At 39.4% G+C, this 19,812-nt stretch overlaps 1 protein-coding gene across 3 annotated transcripts; it reads right to left on the reverse strand.

Annotated features, from left to right (window-relative positions):
* Positions 1 to 11,205: 11,205 nt before the first annotated feature.
* Positions 11,206 to 18,933, reverse strand: LOC124279077 (TAR DNA-binding protein 43-like). 3 transcript variants are annotated; one of them, XM_046714881.1, is made up of 5 exons: positions 18,575 to 18,932; positions 17,950 to 18,122; positions 17,604 to 17,744; positions 15,442 to 15,814; positions 11,206 to 11,575 (listed from the first exon to the last, which is right to left on the reverse strand). In XM_046714881.1, exons 1-5 carry the CDS (start codon positions 18,810 to 18,812, stop codon positions 11,565 to 11,567), a joined length of 936 nt encoding a protein of 311 aa, XP_046570837.1. In that variant the 5' UTR covers positions 18,813 to 18,932; the 3' UTR covers positions 11,206 to 11,564. The 3 variants fall into 3 exon arrangements, with proteins under 3 accessions (XP_046570837.1, XP_046570836.1, XP_046570835.1); XM_046714880.1 differs by having other exon boundaries at positions 11,206 to 11,883; XM_046714879.1 differs by lacking the exon at positions 11,206 to 11,575 and having other exon boundaries at positions 13,452 to 15,814; positions 18,575 to 18,933.
* Positions 18,934 to 19,812: the final 879 nt, after the last annotated feature.

The following is a 19,812-nucleotide window of genomic DNA, read 5'->3' on the forward strand; positions in this document are numbered from 1 at the left end:
TGTGACTTTCAAAGCCTGTACTGAGTGTGAATACGACACACACAGGACACAGTCAGTCGTAGATTTCGTCATGTTTCTTTGCCTACCGTGGGAATAACCCGTGAAGATAGAATGTGGTCTTCGATCAGAGACCCATGCTTGTCGTAAGAGGCGACTAACGGGGTCGGGTGGTCAGGCTCGCTGACTTGGTTGACACATGTCATCGTACCCCAAATGCGTAGATTGCGGCTCATGTCTGGACCAGACTCGGTAATTTAGCTGGATTATTGCTGGATGCGGCGTTAAACAACAAACAAACAACCCGTGGGAATAACCCTACGGATATTTAGTTGGGTCAATGCTGCATAAATTCTTGATAATGACTTGTGCTGCTTCTTCGCAAATTCCAGCTACATCCGGACAGAACATACCACTCAAGGCTTTGCTAAGCATAGCGAGATGGGATTTGCATGAATATGTTCATATAATTAACGTATAATTAAAAAGCTTGCTAAATTCTCTAAAATTTCATATGCACATATGTTGAAACAATTTGTTTAACACTAGAACAGATTTTACTCCATTTTACTACCATTTTCAATTTGTAACCGGTTGTAACTAGTCCTAAACCGGCACCCCACGGGACCGAAATAAAATGCCCGTTTAGACAGGGTGCCTGATTAGACAGTGACGATCATTTTCCAACATGACTGCCATTTACACCCGTAATTCTCTTTATGTCTATAATGCCTTTGACTTTTTGTAATTGTACAACAATTAAAACAATGTCGTCCCGGAATACGGAACAATGTCGTACCGGATTAGATAATGTTTTAATGATCATAATATCGTTGTAAAATGTTTGGACCAAACTGTTAAGCCAGTTTTGACAATGTGCCGGATTCTACAGGTGCCGGCAGGTTGCTCTGTATGTACATATGTCTTGGTGTTATATTATAGCATTTTCCCGTTTTAATCAACAACTTTGGCTATCTCTCTGATAGCAATACAGTATAGCTTCTACGTGAACCACCTAATAAAGAAGTAGATATTCTTTGTTGCCTGACGCACATAACTACTCCTGATGTGCGACGGAGTCCTGTATATAATAATGTATATAAAACCGTGAAAAGGGCCGTTTGTGTGTGTGTGTGTGTGTGTGTGTGTGTGTGTGTGTGTGTGTGTGTGTGTGTGTTTCAACGGCATATGAGTCCAACTCTGTATGTGACTTAAGGGAATATCTTCAATTCCGACAACGAGAAATGACGTTTTAACGAATAAACTACAGCACAGCTGTAAATACAATATGATATATCTATGAAGACAACATTGCTAGTAGATGCATGTTGTCCGTGGAGAGAAGATTTACAAATATTAAACACTGATGTTACTCTTAGATGGCACCACACGATGGAACAGTATTTCCCATTTAAGTATGTGAGGAAATAAACGTATCATCCGAGGCGCATATGACCAAAGTTTGAAATGTACGTGTCATTTGGCCGCCAGGTCGTGAAATACAAGAGCATGCTGAAGAGTATGAACAAATATGACAAAGGTGTATATATATATTTCTAACGTCTGAATGGTAAATGTTGTTCATTTAGGACAAAGGTTTAAATACCCTTGAAATCGTGAATGACCAGGTTTAAATTTATCCTATATTTCTCACCCTTCTAAGTGTTCGTTCATAGGTAAATGAATGATTATCATATTGACATAAAGAGACATTTATTTGAATGGTGCTGTTATACAGCAGTAAATGTTATACCAGCAATGACTCGTTAGTGTGCAGCGTCCTAGTGGCACAATGAGGTAACTGGTTATACATTCCCCGTGGAGATCCACTTTTCTACAGATATTTCATGTTTCCTGAGTAGGCTGCATATTTGGTAACCCAGACTTCATAGAAGCACTGCTTGAATTGATATCAGGTTTAAACCAAGGAAAGGATTACAGAGGGTATAGTGATAGAAGTACTTGATATAACGAAATAAGTATTTGATATGACTAAAATATGCTGAACCTGTCTGTACACTCTCCTACAAGTCTATGTCCATGGGCGTTGTACATGTATATTATTTAGACCCAACTAATGACTGTATACAGTTGCATTATGAGCAAATATGATTGGTTGAAGCAACTGATGTGTCTGGTTCTATCAACATACAAATAATTCAAGCCCCGACATCCGCCACCTATGAAATATATAGTCAGTCCTAAAGAAAATTCAGGGTTTTAATTTAAGCTTAAGTAGGAAAAATCTTTTTAGTCATTATTTGTGATGGGTATGGGGAATTGCCCTACTGGTTACAAAACAGGTGTCACGGGAAATGTCAAGATGGGGGAATTGTCCTAGTGGGGAATTGTCCTGATTGGGAATTGTCCGTACAACGATTCTGCGTGCATGTTCTGAGTGTGATATACGAGTCGTTCATGAAGTAAATGTGATACATGTAAACATGTAAAATGGCCCGAATCAAAGTGTTATAAAAAAAGCCCGGGCTTACACATGATTGTTACTTAATCATTTGGGCAAGCACTAAAGGCAATCTAAATATAAAGTTTTGCAACCTGTCGGGCTTGCACGTAAAATAGTAGCTTGCTACGCGCCTGGTGGTATATATTCCAACTGCATAAATTATAATATAGAACACTTTTTTATGGATAACAACTTCTTTATTTCGTGAGTGCGACGTTTCGATACAGATTCTTGTACCGTTGTCAAGCATCACTACAGATTCTTGTACCGTTGTCAAGCATCACTCTTGTTTGACAATGGTACAAGAATCGGTATCGAAAGGTCGCACTCACGAAATAAAGAAGTTGTTATCCATAAAAAAGTGTTCTATATTGTACGTCTCAACTTCTAAAATGCCACTCAAACACAACGCATAAATTATGTTTCACTCTCCTGTATAATAATCATATATACTGTGCTGGTCTAGTGTGGTATATTACTGGTTTTAAATACGGCTATTTCACATCAGTAATCCACTTTATGACAATTCTTTCGTCGTCGTCAGTAATACAGCGTTGACTCAGTGTTTGCTCTCTGGATGATACATAAACAGTGTATGGAATCAGTACACATCGTGTCGTCACGTATCAGTAAAATTGTACTCTACAGGTGAACGACACAATCAGTAACATTGTACTCTACAGGTGAACGACACAATCAGTGACAGTGACAGGTGAACGACACAATCAGTGACATTGTACTCTACAGGTGAACGACACAATCAGTAACATTGTACTCTACAGGTGAACGACACAATCAGTGACATTGTACTCTACAGGTGAACGACACAATCAGTGACATTGTACTCTACAGGTGAACGACACAATCAGTAACATTGTACTCTACAGGTGAACGACACAATCAGTGACATTGTACTCTACAGGTGAACGACACAATCAGTAACATTGTACTCTACAGGTGAACGACACAATCAGTAACATTGTACTCTACAGGTGAACGACACAATCAGTAACATTGTACTCTACAGGTGAACGACACAATCAGTAACATTGTACTCTACAATGGCAGAATGGTGGCAGACGACTGAGGAAACCTGCTAGTGATCTCCAATTATTTTACAGGATTTTAGCCTACCACTTGAAATTTGCAAGAAACAAAGAATATGGATATTCCCCAGTACAATTCATGTCGTTCTTTTTCACCTCCCCATGTTCTGTTTTTCAGCAGTCCGATCTGGAGGTTGTGTTTGACCTGGTCCTCGGGACTCCAGGCAACCAGGGGCTGGTGAAACTGACACAACTAATTATTAGTTTGCCAAACAAATCTACTGGACAATGTCTTTCCTTGAGGCTTTTCCAAATTAGTTCTAAAATTTTCTTTACTCAAACTTTGATAATTTAGATCGTGTTCTTACACTCAAACGTATGCCGTTGCTCTTTTCTTACATTATTGAAGCTGTAACAATATATCTTTCTGCAAATCCACAAACTGTAATGGGGGTAAGAGTTCACAATTATAGCAGTGCTTGAGGATCGATGGACATACGTCATTGTTTTGTTTGTGTCACCAGACACACGCGTGCGTGCGCACACACACACTTCATACATAGATTTACAAGGGCCAAGACCAATGGCATATATTTCTGTCGAAAATGGCGCTCATAGTAAGGTTTTAAAAGGAGTGATTAGATTGATGTAGGTCATTTGACTCATTGCCTTCACGTTTGTTGCACAAGTTAATTTTCTAAAGAACAGAATTGCCTGAATCCTAGATTCGTTGAACGTCTCGGACAGGTAGTGACTCGGACAATACATCTTCTACTACTTTAACTCTCTCATTTACGTTAACCTTTATCCTGCAAGAGCGAAGTTAGAACACGAGATTCCATCCACCACCAAGTACTCATGTGATACATTGGCCCCTTTCGATCATGCCTAGCCTCTATGTTTTGGATAGTGAACCTATTTTAAAACGTGTCATCGTATCCCAAGTGTGTAGATCGATGCTCATGCTGATGATCACTGGATTGTCTGGTCCAGATAAGATTATCTACAGACCGCCGCCATATAGCTGGAATACCACCGAGTGCGGCGTTAATCCCCAAACAAACCAAACCGTTAAAACGAGGCCATATCAAATTGTTTCTTCAGAACTTTACTGAATTTCGTCGAAATCACTCCAATCATGCTTATGATTCCACTTCCGCTCCTCTCTATGAAAACTGTTTCAGATGAGATCGAGGCTGGTTCTTGTGATTTAGATCAATTTCCATATTACTGTTGCGACGTTTCGATATTACCAGAATTTGTCAACTATACCCTGTAACGTTTATCAGGCCGAAACCATTGTCATCTACTAGATGGATACCGATTCCTGGGATGTCTGAAAAGTATACCTCGTCATAGACTACCAAGTTGTATTTATGATTGGTCTCTCCACAGAAGTCATTGCTGGGAAAAAAATGTTTTTAAACTATCTATAAGACTCAATGTTTATGAGCAAATTAACAAATCTACAATAGACATGACACAAGTTCTACAAGAGCTACATACCATTGATGATTGCAGTTGGGTTTGTCATCTCTCGAATAACCATGGCAACCCAAACGAAAATTAACTTCGAACATACCGCCTAACCAAGGAAGAATTTAAGCCTGAAGCTTATGTTTTGAGTGGACCAATTCCCCGATCTTCAAGAAAGATATTCGCACTTCTTCGTTGTGGCAGCCTGCAATTAAACATGGAAAAACTCAGGTACAGTCGACCCGCAGTACCTCTCAACGCAATGGTGTGTCCCTTCTGCCCGGATAAAATAGAAAGTGAAATCCATTTCCGTGTAGACTGTGATATGTACAACGACCTTGCGATACGAGCTGTTCTCAACAATGCCACAATCTGGTGTAGTTCCATCCTTCAACAACTCATCTTCAGTTATTTAATTACGCATTTATTAAACACACCAGACATAGTCCATCACCTCTGCCATACAGTAACAAGCATGTATAAACGGCGTCAGTCATTATCTCAAAGCTTTATACACAACTTGTATCTTAAGTTTTAAAATGTTAATATTTTACCCTTACATTCATTAATACTGGATGAATGTATTAATAATGATATCCCTCAATATTTAAAAATTATATATGCCCAATTTCGGTGTTGTAATTTTAAACTAGCAGTTGAAACTGGTAGATACATTAATGTTGTACATAATGAAAGGCATTGCCTGTTTTATAAATTAAATGGTATCTTCGTTGTTGAAGATGAATGGCATGTGTTTTACATCTGTGATGCATAATCTCATATCAGAAATAAGTACATATCAAAATATTTTAGTAAATCTCCATCAATTATTAATTTTATATCTATATTATTAGTAAAAATGTTCATCATCAAGGATGTATGTCTATTTTTATACTTTGTTGACAAGAAACACAAATCTAAATGAAATACATATGTGCTCTAATTAACCATCAATTTATGTACATGTATTTTGGGCCGGAGGCCTGTTACTGAAATAAAATTCTGTTCTGTTCTGTTCTGAATGTATCACATGGTATATGAATTTTATGTATTGTATAAGCTGTGCAATCGTGTATTGTATTGTATAACTGTATTGTATTTCATTGTATTGTTTGCGTTGTTTTAAATCGTCTTGTATGCAGGGTATCTGTATCTGTATGTAAGTGCGTAGGTAATGTATGATCATATGATACATGTGTATTTGTGTGTGTATGTTTCTATATATGTACGTGTGTACGTACGTACGTACGTGCTTGTGTATATGTACGTAGGTACGTGTATGTGCGCGCGTATAGAATGCGTCTTTGTATGTAACTATGTATGTGTGTGTCTGTGTTGGTACGCGTGTAATGTGTGTTTGTATGTATGTGTGCATATATAGTATGACCAGAAATTATTGAGAATGTTAGGAATATGTTTCATTGGATTTCTAGTTTAAACAACCTTGACCAGCTATCAAGTGCGTGGTTTCATTCAAGAGAGACAACTCCGTTAATCCTTTTTCATTAGCTTGTGAAAAAGTTATCCCCTTTGTTTACTTGCTAGCAGACGACATTTTCAGTGATCCTCAGTATGGATGATTTAGAGAAGAGGAAGTTGATTTTAGAGTATTATAACAAGGACATCAGATCAGCTAAAGTGATTTCAAGTGGAACAGCCACCCCTTTGTCCACTGTTTATCGTGTTTTGAAAAATATTGCAAATGGATATGGCATTGAGCACCAGGGAGGAGCAGGTAGTTCCAGAAAATTGACTGTCGGTGACAGGAGGCGGCTTGGTATTCTTGTTTCTAAAAACAAACGAAGGAGTTTAGAAAACTTAAGGCTGGATATGATTGATAGAGGAACTGTGGCTGTCTGAAAGGAGACAATTAGAACTGAGCTGCATGCAATGGGTTGGCAGAAAAGTCGAGGAATTCCATCACCGATCATGAAACCTGAACAAAAGGAGCGAAGTTTGAACTGGTGCTTACAGCATAGAAATTTTAACTGGGACAATGTGATTTTCTCAGATGAAAGTTCTGTGTGGCTGTTTCCTAATACACTGAAATTCTGGACCAAACAAACTGAAAAACTTTGTATCAGCGCCCAAACTACAGTCCGAAATTTAACGTGTGGGGTGGCATATCTGTGTTAGGGGCAACGCCCCTCTGTGTATTTGAAGGGAATATGAACAGTGAGCGGTACACAGATATTCTCGAGGGACATTTACTTCCATCTGCTCATGTTTTCTATGGAAATGTTTGGACTTTCGAGCAGGACAACGACCCAAAACATCGTTCAAAGCATTCACAGGCCTGGTTTCGGACCCAAAATATGACATTATTAGATTGGCCAAGCTATAGCCCTGACCTAAATCCAATAGAAAATGTTTGGGGACTTATGAAGGAAAGTGTCAATAAGAAAAATCTGACAAATATTGCTGAAATGAAAGAAGAGGTGGTCCGACATTGGGCTGACTGAGTTTTAGTTTTACGCCGCTTTTAGCAATATTCCAGCAATATCACGGCGGGGGACACCAGAAATGGGCTTAACACATTGTGCCCATGTGGGGAATCGAACCCGGGCCTTCGGCGTGACGAGCCAACGCTTTAACCACTAGGCTACCCCACCGCCCCTCCGACATTGGGACAGCATGGACCACAACTTTCTAACTTCTTTGATCAGTCGTATGCCCCGCCGCATTGGAGCCTGCATTGCTGCCCATGATGACTTGAGAAAATACAAACTGTTCACCTGTCTTTGAATCTGGAGTTATGTTCTGCTAATATTCACATTTAATACGCGAGTAATGAGTGAAAAAATTTACAATCTTTAAATTCTCAATAATTTCTGGTTGTACTGGTATGTTTATGTTTATGTGCGTGTGTGTACATGTGCATGTGTATAGGTAGGTAGGTCCGTGTATGTGTGCGCGTGTTGTATGTATGTATGTATGTATATTAGTATTTATGTGTGTAAGTACGTATCTTTTGTATGTATGCATACCTGTACTTGTTCAGTTCTGTATGTTTATGTTTTATTAGTTTCTCATAACCTAACGGGTGGTTTCTGTACTTTTAAACTTCACCAAAATGTTTCTATTATATGACAATGTACAGAAAGTGAGACTTAAATAAACGTTCTCTCTCACCTACTGCATCGCAGACAACAGCTATATCTTGACTGCTGTGGCCAACGCTATTCTTACAGCTTTGGTGTACATTCAGCAGTGGTGCGGGTAAACAGCTCAACCTTTCTAATTCTGTCCTTTTCGTCACCAGCAACTCTGTGCAAAGTATCTTCGTCTCAAAGTATTTTCGAAATTTTGGCATAGGAGTACGGCATTTTCATTTGTCCATGGTCTTGCTTTAATTGTCCTGTCGTTTTGGCCATACAGTGACGGTTGCTGCTCCTAAAGCATCCTTCCACTAAACCGTGACGCCACTTTGTAAATCCATACGGGACCCGTGACGGTCCGGGATAGAATTGGTCTTCAGCAACCCAGGCTTGTCGTAAGGGGCGACTAACGGGATCGCGTGGTCAGGCTCGCGGACTTGGTTGACACAATGTCATGTCATCGTATACCAGTTGTGTAGATCGATGCTCATGCTGTTGATCACTGGATTGTCTGGTCCAGAATCGATTATTTACAGAAAACCTCCATATAGCTGGAATGTTGCCGAGTGTAGCGTTAAACAACCAACGAACCAACTAAAAGTCATGCATATTTTGTTACATTGAGAAGATTATTTCAATCAATGAGCTTATCAACCTAAGCTCCGATTTACTCTAGCTTGGTTTTCTTATAAGAAACTGAAATGTGTGATGAAATGTGATAATTGGTGTAAAATAATAAGTATATGAGATTGTTAGAGGTTGAACAAGCCTATGTCCGCATTGAAGGATAAACAAGACCATCTAGGTCAAAAACATCTACCCCGTTTTTATTCGTAAAATATTTCCTCAGTGATTATCTCGGACTAGCTTGCATGCCAGTTACCAGAGGACGGGTACCAATCCAGCTGGGCGCCCACGAATGTAGCAGAGTTACGGCGAGACCCCATGGTGACCCTATATTAGTAGCGATCGGTTGTATCATTCCGATGCTGTATGGTTCCTTAAGGACGTGTTGATAAAGTCCATCAGTAGGATCGACTGTGTCTCAGGAGTGTGCTACTTGTTGGCTGTATGAATTGCCCAGATATAAATTGTGTTCGCTGTATCCCATGTAATCTTCAATAGTCCTTATGTTTGACCCATGAAGATCAGGGTTAGAATTAATTTTCAGTAACCCATGCATGTAAGAGACCACAGGATCGGCAGGTCAGACTCGCTGACCTGGTTGACACATCATCGTATCCCAATTGCGTAGATTGATGCTCATGCTATTGATCTCTGGTCCAGACTCATTTATTTACAGACCGCAGCCATATAGCTGGAATATTGCTAAGTGCAGCATAAAACTAAACTCACTCCTTGTGTTTGCTAGTGAATACTTGTTTTGCTCCATATCCAGGACAAAGAAGTACATTAAAGGGGTTTACAATCAGTAAACCAACGACGTGTATCCTGGTGGATTGAATTTGGGTTAATTGTATTAGTAACTGAATATTGTTTTATCAATTTTGATTTACTTGCAAATGTCCTGAAATAGCACACAGTAATCTCCTACCAGGGCCCACTTGTGCAAAACAGCAAGTTTAAGCTGCAACTAGTATTAATAATCTGATGCCAAATGACATTCAAACAGTTCATGTTTCTCAGCTGGTCACACTTGTGCTTGCAAATTGCATTTCACCAATTGAAAGTATAGTGTCGAATGTATACAGCAAAATTATCCAAGGACGGCCCTACATATTGGGCACTTCAGTGCGCCATAGGGACTCTGAAGATTATATTGTTTCGATTAAACAAATATTAACTTCTACCCATTCTGTGTCTCAACACAAACACCATCACCCGCTGGATATTTCAAAGATGTCAAACCTCGCATACACGTTTAGTATTGTCAGTTCCAAGCCCAACTGTCATTCGTAATTCACCTACTATCATCTAGACTGATTCATCCTTTAGCAATAATTTTGAAATCTCAAAATCCCCACCAAATGTTTCAAGTGTATCTGACAAGGGCCATATAAATTGTCTCAATCTGGTTCAGTAGATGCAGCGATTGATAGTGTGAGGTAAGAAGTAGTGTCTTCAGCTGCTACAATAAATGATTCCACAAATCCAGACTCAAAGTTCCATATAGTCAGCTAAGATAAACCATTTAAACTGTAAAGTGGGCACAAAACAAATGCTACTTGTCTCAAGACTAAATGAAGATTGGTTCAAAGGAACCACTAACAATTCATCCAAAAATAAATATGGAAGTCAAAAGGAAAGCATGCAGTCAATGCATGTGTAATGTTTCACACAAAAATATTCTTACGAGGCAGGGACAGATGGGTTAAAAAAAAAGGGGGAAAGAGACAAAGAGCCCAAAATGATGGTGCCTTCATTAGATTTTTGTCAGGTTGATGGACACTGCAACGCCCTCTAGACACTAACACTAAATGATGAGCACATATTTCTAATAAAATAATTGCTGCATTCATAGTTCAATCACATGAGCGCAAGTGAGCGAGTGAATATGGTTTTACCCCCCCTTTAGCAATATTCCAGCAATACCACGGTGGGGGCCACCAGAAGTGTTTTTTACACACTGTACCCTTGTGGGGAATCGAACCGGATCTTCGGCGTGACAAGTCAACGCTTTAACCACTAGCCATCACATGAGAACTGTAAACACCTGTTGCACACACCTACCGAAACAATTTCTTTTGTAATAGGGTTTGACTTATCAACAAAAATGTGTTCATGTTACTGTGGGTGTTTTGAAGGCTATTTTCAAACCATGTAAATTTTGGTAAACTGACAGGTAATTAATTAAAAATAAAAACCCCATTTATCCCCCATTAATCCATACTGCAATCAAACTGTCATTCACTTTGCAACAAGTATTGTTAACTGTATAGACAAAGAACAGTCTCCAATAATCAACCTCTCTGATGCCACAATCTGGTATGAGTTTACCGCCACTTGTGAGTAAAAGAAACCAATACACACCTGGGGCAGAAGTGGGTTATAGTATAATACTGAACTTGTTTGTTCCAAGTCGCTGATACAATCACTGCAGCGTAAACTCCTACATTCACTTACACCAGTCACAATCAGTTTAGTGATTAGGGAACCCCAAAGCCAGGAATTTGACATATTTACTTCTCAGAATTTCCAACATAATCATAAACCAATCAATTTCAGGGACAGGAGTAATATGTCAAAAGCATAATTAAAATGTATTTAATGAATCATGAATTTTAAAAAATTACTGAAATTCCATCTGTTTTCTACTTCTGGCCACAGATAAATTTCACCAATCATACGTAAACAATATGAAATTATTAGAATGCTTGATTTCAACTCCTTCAGTCTTTATTAAGGGGATTCCTCTCATCCCGATAACCACCTGTCTGGGCCATGAATGCTTGCTGATACAAACCATCCATACAGTGACTGAGACATGTGCTAGGAACTCCTTGGGGCTGCAAATTTCCTGAATCAGCTGTAGTCTACAACACAGTGTTGGTTTGATGGTGAGCTATGGTGAGCTACTTCTAGCATCAAACTGATGAAATGTTAAAGTCAATATGCTGGCCTTGTCTGTGCTAAAAATATATGAAGGCTGTGAATTTTCTGTTGATTTGGAGGTCACAACACATGTCCATTCACCTATCCATGCGTTACTCTTCCTTCCTTCCATCCATCCATCCATCATCCATCCATCCATCATCCACTCAGTAACGCCCTTGGTAGTAACCTCCTTGCCCATCCTGTGACTGGTAGAAGTCACTGTAATTGTTTCTGGCACCAGTTAGGGCTGGAAATAGTAGCACACATTTAGTTGGTCAGAAAAGAAAACATTCACACAGATGTTAACACTAACATAGCTGAACAAAATGCTGACCATTTGTACCCATTATAAGGTTAATTTGGATCAAAATTCTCAACTCTGAATTTAGCGTCAGATTCAAGTTTCTATACTGAAAACAAAAGAAATTTGAAAAGCGCACAACACACCAAATTCAAGGAAAAATAAAGAATTTCCTTCAAGGGGGGAGAAAGTCCATACCAGCTGACACAACCTAAGTTCATAAACTTTGACGCAATTATCTATTTCATACTCATGTTAGGATTATCTTGCTCCTACTTTGTGTGTGAAGTGCTGTTCAATCAGTAGGAGTTGGAGACTCTGTTGTATAACAATATGAAACAGTGAGCACCCAAATGCATTTACAAGTTTTGTCAATACTTGAAACATGCTGAACCCTGCTTAAATCCTTCAGCTCTCTCTCGGAAATATCACCTACTGTTAGTTACATTGTTCACTGCTATAAATGTGGTGTTTGTGAGCATGCAGTTCTTGGGACATTTGGAAGTCATCCTTGTCATGTGTATTTGCTACTGCAACAAGTTTTGTTTCCTTAAAGACCTGAAGTCACTGTCTCCCATTACATCATGCCATGATAATCATATCACACGCCTCAATGATCAAGTTTGTCTGATCCTTGACAAGGGAAAGACATAGATATTTCCACAAATTGGTTGGAAACCGTGGAAATGCAGGGTTTGAAAGGGCTGACCGGATGTGATTCATAAACAGCCCAAATGGCTTTCCAGTCCAGAGAATATCTCGAAAGATTTCAATCCTTAACCTGTTGCCCAGGTCTACTGATTGAGGGAAAGTGGGTTGGAGAAAATGTAGGGAATAGGTTTCACAGCTGACATCTAAAGCAGTATACTGCTATTCAAACTGAAAAGTCAGTAATGGGTAGGTTTCATCACAGACCAGCAGGGAGTTCACTTATGTGTCTGTGTTCAATTGAAACATCTACTGTTCAAACAATAAAACATTCCACTTTTTTGTCAACAGCACTATCTCAACAGACCAGGATTGCCAATATGGCACCATCACACATATTCATTCATTCCAGTACTTCACATATACTGGTCAGAACTATCACAGTGGTGGTTATTTATGAAATAGTGTTTACAGTTTGACTGTTTCTCTCAGTGGGATGAAGTATGGCAGGTGTCAACTGATGTGACACACGGGTTGTGTACACACACACAAACCACTTCTCAACACATCCACTGTAACCCGCCTCCATTCTCAGACACATTCACCATGGCCACAATGCTTCCTTCTCCAGCTACTTCCTCCAGCCAGCCAGCCTTCTTCCCTTCAGCAATCGGACAGACAGCCACATCTGTTTCCACACAATCTTAAACTGTCAGGCTCATCACTTTCCCATCACAGCACCATTCTTGTTCTGCTCACAAGCTTTCTAAACAGTTGGAGCTAGCTACTGTGACAGGAATATATATGGCTCCTGGGTAAACGTTCCTTGATCAATCAACACTCAAACACAAAACACAACACATAGCCAAGGTGTATATCTTTCAATAGCATTGTCACTCAAAACAAACCAAATCAAACAATGTATTTGACACATTCCACATATCTAAAATATCATTCCACTCAATCATATTGGGAAATGTCATTCATCACCTGCAAAACATCATCTCTCAAAATGCTTCATTCTCGGTTGACAATATCTTCCATTCAACCATATTCTGACAGTTCAGTGATCAATGTTAACAAATCTTAAACACAATGACGTGAAACAAGCAGATTGGTCTTCTCAAGTAACACTTTCGTACATGCAATACAATCTATGATGTATGTAGGCAAACGTGATATATTTCCCAATAATCCCACTGTATTCTTTGTGGAACACAAACTGAGCCCAATAGGAAATGTGTCTGTTTTAAACTGTTACAAAGCCCAAACAAGGTTGATTAATAAACAATGCAAATTTAGTCAATTTGAATACTGCATGTTGTGACAAATATGAAAGTATGATAAGCCATGTTAACACCTACTCCTGCAGGTGCGACACCTGTGAATGATATGACCATTAAAATGACATGAGACTTGACAGGTTACAACACAGATTACACTGAGACATAGGCTACACTGTGATGGTGACAGTCTGCTAGGAAGCTGTATGTACATGATGATCTACTCTCACTGCTTGATGTAACACTGGTGCATATCAATGTATGTGCTGTGTCTAGGACTGAGCTTTGCCTCCCAAACATCTCCTCACACAGCTCATTCTCCCCGACGCTCCCTTCAAGCAATTTAAATATGCTCCATACATGCACAAAAACTTTCAAATTCACTATGACAATACACAACATGATTTGCAACTGTTACAAAGGCCATCTAACAACAAGCAACGAGTACTACAAATACCAATTGAATTTCGTAATAGTTTTTTTCAGAAATGAAGTAAACTTTCAAGCTTTTCAAAAATTTAACACATTATTTGCAACTGTTTGCCGAATGTTCAAGAAATCAATGTTGTTTGGTAAGAAAACATACTCTTGTAATAATATATGGTTAATTGTTGAGAGGAGGAATTCAAGATCTTAAAAATTAACCACAAAAAGGGGAGATATGTTCCATGATGGAAACCCATTCGATTAAATCTCTAGAACCAACAGCATTAGTATGTGCATCGTCATAATCACCACTCACACAGCACTGCTACTCTATAAGCAGTTCAGGAAGACAGTGCCTCTACTGTTCAATAAGAGCATCATACAAACTCTCAACTCATCCTCACTACCAATGTGGTGCCCTGCCTGTCCTCCACATCACAGCTGCTGTCTCACACGCTTCTCTCCATAACTTCACCAGAGCAACTGTTTCCAACAACCCACCACGCAACAGCATAGCAGTAGTCACTTAACATACATAGGTGGATATATTCTCAAAACTAGGCCACATCCCAGGTGGATATTCACTGCGATATTACACGCAAACTTTGAATTTCTGACAGATATTCTGAATTTGGTTAACAGAACTCAACAGTTTGGACAATTATCTTCAACTACAATTTTTACTGGTCAACATGAGGATTCAGAAATGTACAGGCGTTTGTAGGCTGAATGACCACTGCTATACTATTCATTCACTCCATTCAGCTCCACCCCCCTGACCTCCCCCCACTGCCGTGAGTTCCCCATCCCCCATACTGCCCTTGGCTTGTGGAACTGTGGCTCTGTCCATCACTATGTGGGCCACCCCATCCTAAGAAGTTGCTTGCACTGCCCTGTCCTCCACCCCCAGTTCCACCAATATTCCCAAAGGGTTGACTATTGTTGTTCTGATTCTGTGAAGTGTCCCCATTTCCACCTCCACCCCCACCTCCTGCCTGTCCTGCCAGTCCCAGGGGCCCCCACTGACCCTGCCCACTTAACACAGCTTGGGCAGCTGCCATCATAGCACTGTTAAGAAGATTCATTCCAATGTTGTTAGCAACTTGGTTATCTACCCCTTGACCCATGCTTTGATTGTTCTGCTTACCAATATTATTATGATGGGAAGGGGAAGGGCGAGGCCCAGGGCTCCATCCACCCTGATTGCCAAAGCCTTGGCTGTAACCTTGGTTGTACCCCCCACCTCCACCTTTGCGATCCCCATGGCGATCCATATTCTTGGGCGCAGCGCTGCTGACATGGACACTGGTGCCATCTATCACATGGTCTTCACCACAGAGGGTCTGGGCTACCTCAGGATTAGCGAATGTTACGAAAGCAAAGGCTCTGAAAGGCTTGGGAATGAAGACATCCACAACTTCACCAAACTTGCCGAAGTAGTTTCGCAAGTTTTCAGCTGTCAGGTTTTCTGTACATCTCCCAACAAAGACTTTCCTGTTCATTAGCTGCTGGGCACCTTCCTGCAATGACAAGCAGATGAAGTCTTTCCTTAGTCTCAGATTGTCAAAATCGTACGAACAAATTCAGCTTAGAAGTTAATAATCTGTCAGTTCAGGGTATACAGCTCAATGCACAGATTGACATCTGGTACTGAAACAAATAGTCACTGTCAACAAAATGCAAAATCATTAGTTATTGGACAAAAAAACTATATTCTCTCTATAACAAATTACATTGTGCTGATGTTCTACATTGTGAGCTATATGTCCAAGATGACATTTGTCTGTCGATTTCAACATATCCCTGAATAATCACTGTTAGTATATAAGCACAGGTAAAGAGTGTATCAGCAGCCGAACTTATCCACTGTTGCTGAGGATAATCAAAAATCATATGTGACAATCTACTTTATAAACTGTCTGGACAACTAGCTGCCAAATACTTCATTGTGAACTAACACTTTAATAATTGTACACATGGAAATGACAGCTATCTGTTATTTGGAAACTGAATGATTTTTTAAATTATGTAGGACAAAAATGTCATCAGCAACCTTGGCTCCAGTTAAAATTATTCATTTTTAAATTTTAAAGCCTTGCAATGCTCCAGATACACCCATATCCAAAATATTTCCTCTACTACACAACTTGCCTGCAGCACTGACAAGTAAAGGTATGCTTTTCACTGGCATTACTCTAAGACCTTGCATTGAACAATCAGATTTTAGACAGTAACAAGTAATGATGAGAGTGTTAGGTATTGTATGCACATGTATTCAATAGGTTGACATTTACAAACTGTCAATATTTGCACTAAGATGATACAGCAACTATCTTGAGCACTGAGAACACACGCTTGTTTCGTTTGTGGTTTAAAACTGCACACTGCAATATTCCAGCTGTAAAGATGTTCTGTCCAGAGTAATTGAGTCTGGACCAGACAATCCAGTGATCAACAGCATGAGCATCGATCTATGCAATTTGGATACAATAACATGTGTCAACCAGGTAGTAAGCCTAACCACGCAATCTTCATGGGCATGTTAAGTAATTACGTAACGGAAAGACTTCCGCCTGTATCCCCCCTTAATTTTCATTCTAGTCGAATCCTATCACCTGAATATATATTCCTCTACTGATAAGGATGAGTTTTAACGTGTTTTGTTAATTGTATCTGAACATACTGAAAGACATATTCTACTTAGAGCATGTCCCTGGGTGATGTGGATGAGGCGCTATAAAAGTACTCTTATTATTATTATTATTATTACTTCTAAAAATGCCACTCAAAGAACTTTTTCCTCATCATCAAAAATTAGGGGGGATACGGACGGAAGTCTTGCCCAGAAATTTACATATGAATCATTGTTGAGAGTTCTTTATCTCACCTAATCCCCTCTACCCCCTGTGTTTATTTTCAATGCATCCATCGGCAAGCAGTTTACAACACTTTCCATATGCATCAAAGAAGTTTATTTTTAATTTCACATTAGAATGTATTTTATCTCAAGTAGGGATAATATCACTGTAACTTCATTACATTTAATAAATGGAAAAAAGTTACCGATCTGATGCATGTCAAACACCAAAGAGACATTCCATCAATATCTTACCCATGTTTCACCAATAACAAACAAAAGTCCAGAAGAATGAATACAACAGGCAATTTTAGAAGTTAAAAACAAGTACAATACTACAAAATACACAGAAACCAAACTTCTTTTTTTCATAAGCATTCTCTCAGTGCAAACTAAGGCACATTATCACACCTCGACATGGCATACTTTTCCTTCAGACAATAGACAATTACCTTTGAGTTGGGTATGGTGACATCACACCATCTTCCATCTATCATGTGACGTTGGGACATGCACTTCACTTGAGCTGAATGTTCCACAAATCGAATGAAACCAAATCCTTTGGACTGACCGGTTTTAATGTCTCTCTTAACCTTGAAAAGGGAAAACAAGATTTGTTACAAGTACAATTTGACTGGTTCTGCCCAATAAGGCAAATATAATGGAGTGAATATAAGATAGTGCTAAATGTTGGCACCATCAATATGTTCATGAAGGAAGTACAGAACTTGGTTATGAAAAACAAATTTAGATACTGATTAGCTCCATACTAAATATCTACAAAACCAGCTACATTACCTGCACCAACAGCAGTTCTCCAAACTGGGCAAAATATTTCTTCAGGTCATCTTCTGTACTTTTCCATGGCAGACCAAGGACTATGAGATCTGTGCTGCATGGAGCTGTGTCAATTCGCTTTGTCTTGGCTGCTGGGTTCTCCTGGCCCTCTTCACCCTTCCTTTTGTTTTCGGCTAACATAAACATACACAATGAAGATCAATCACCAGAATACGGAAATTGCACCATATATCATAGTCAGCATCAATAAACAACAGAAAACAATATACATAACTAAAAAAACCCTTTTTATCTCAAACATCAGCAATGTTGGCTAATGGCTTCATTGCAATATTTTTTTCCCAAATGGTGAAATGACCAAGTAGATGCAATTAAGGATTTTATTCTGTCTTGATAATATAACGGATACAATTTCTAGAAAGTAGCTGATGATCAATTGCATTTTGAACAATCTCTAAACATCACACGCGGAGACAGCGCCAAAGAAAACAAGCGAATGGCTCTCGTCGCAGTCACGCCATGTTCTATTGTTGGGATTGCCGGCATGGCTTCCCTAACAAAATGCGAGGTCAATCAAAAAAATTTTAATGTAGGGAATGCAATCACATTTATATAGAGAGCATACCTTTTGGAAACACTGAAACGTAGACATGGGAATCCCATAAACCATCTGGGGGGTGCAGGCGCCCATCAACAAGGCGGATACCACGATAAGCGCCGGTTTCAGGATTGCGATATTTCATTCCACATGCTCCTGGAAACTGGGCAGAAAGCGTCGTCAATAACAGGGTACCATCATCTTCACTTGGAATTTCAATTGGTTCTTCGTTCTCCTCCTCTGTAACCTGAATATATTGGCTCATCCTCGTCTGTTTTCCTTGCTTCTGAACTCGTGCAGAAATGAATAAAGAAACAAAGTAATGCAGTACAACACTTCCGTGCTGGACGAATCTAATATGGCGTCGCGTGTTTATAATTCGGTAAAGTCCGGCGTTTTCCGGCGCTCGGCTTCGACCTCGGAAGTGCAACTTCGTCACCGATCGCGTAAGAACGCGAGAACGGCTAAAAATAGCTCACGAATACCGAAAATTTTATCATGTGATGTGAAAGATGTATACATTGTACGTCAACACCAATGAGACAGAGAGTATTTGTAATAAAGAGGATTACTGTTAATCATTAGACACAGAAAATCACTTGTTCTGAAAAGACCTATCAACATCACACACAGGTTGGAGACAACAATTAGAACAGCCAGAAAGGGCGCAGAGTTTAGTTTTGTGCTTATATGGGGTTCATTCACAATTTTCGTAGTGAAACAGTTTCAATACAGATCTGCCGAAGAAGAAATGCTATATTAATTTGCCTATATTTCTGCCACGGATGACCTCATGCTCATACAAGTGCAGCACCGCAAATTATCCCCTGAAAAACAGACACAAAACACTTCCTATGGTGTCGTGAAATGTACTCAGATTTCAGCTATATAACAAGCGAACCACTCATCACTCCCTGGTTTAATTAGTATGTTTTATCGACAATTTCTATCTATTATGTTAATAATATTCTGACAGTTAATATGAGTCGAGTCATCCCAGAAAACAGTTTATTGCAATATCAATAACTTCAGTCCACAAATATTATAATAAATGAAGTACCACCCGTTTATAAATATTATGTTTATGTTGCTATTTCCACGATTAATGTGGGCTTTTCTGCATTTTTCTGCACAGTGCAAAGTTTTCCTTGGTAGGCCATGCCTGTCTTTGTCGCTTTCAAACCAACCAATCACAAGGCAGATGCTTGATGGGCATTAGAGTCACGCGCTCATCAGTAGCCCATAATGTTACTGTCGAAATATGC

Source organism: Haliotis rubra, unplaced genomic scaffold (genome assembly GCF_003918875.1).
Source record: "Haliotis rubra isolate DU_JTF1 unplaced genomic scaffold, ASM391887v1 Scf246, whole genome shotgun sequence".
Taxonomy (NCBI): domain Eukaryota; kingdom Metazoa; phylum Mollusca; class Gastropoda; order Lepetellida; family Haliotidae; genus Haliotis; species Haliotis rubra.

Coding starts and splice junctions, on each gene's coding strand:
- LOC124279077 (XM_046714879.1), bottom strand. CDS start 18,812: ATGAGCCAATATATTCAGGTTACAGAGGAGGAGAACGAAGAACCAATT. Junction 18,123..18,574: donor CGTTTCAGTGTTTCCAAAAG/GTATGCTCTCTA, acceptor TGTTTATGTTAG/CCGAAAACAAAAGGAAGGGT. Junction 15,815..17,603: donor TCACCATACCCAACTCAAAG/GTAATTGTCTAT, acceptor TTGTCATTGCAG/GAAGGTGCCCAGCAGCTAAT.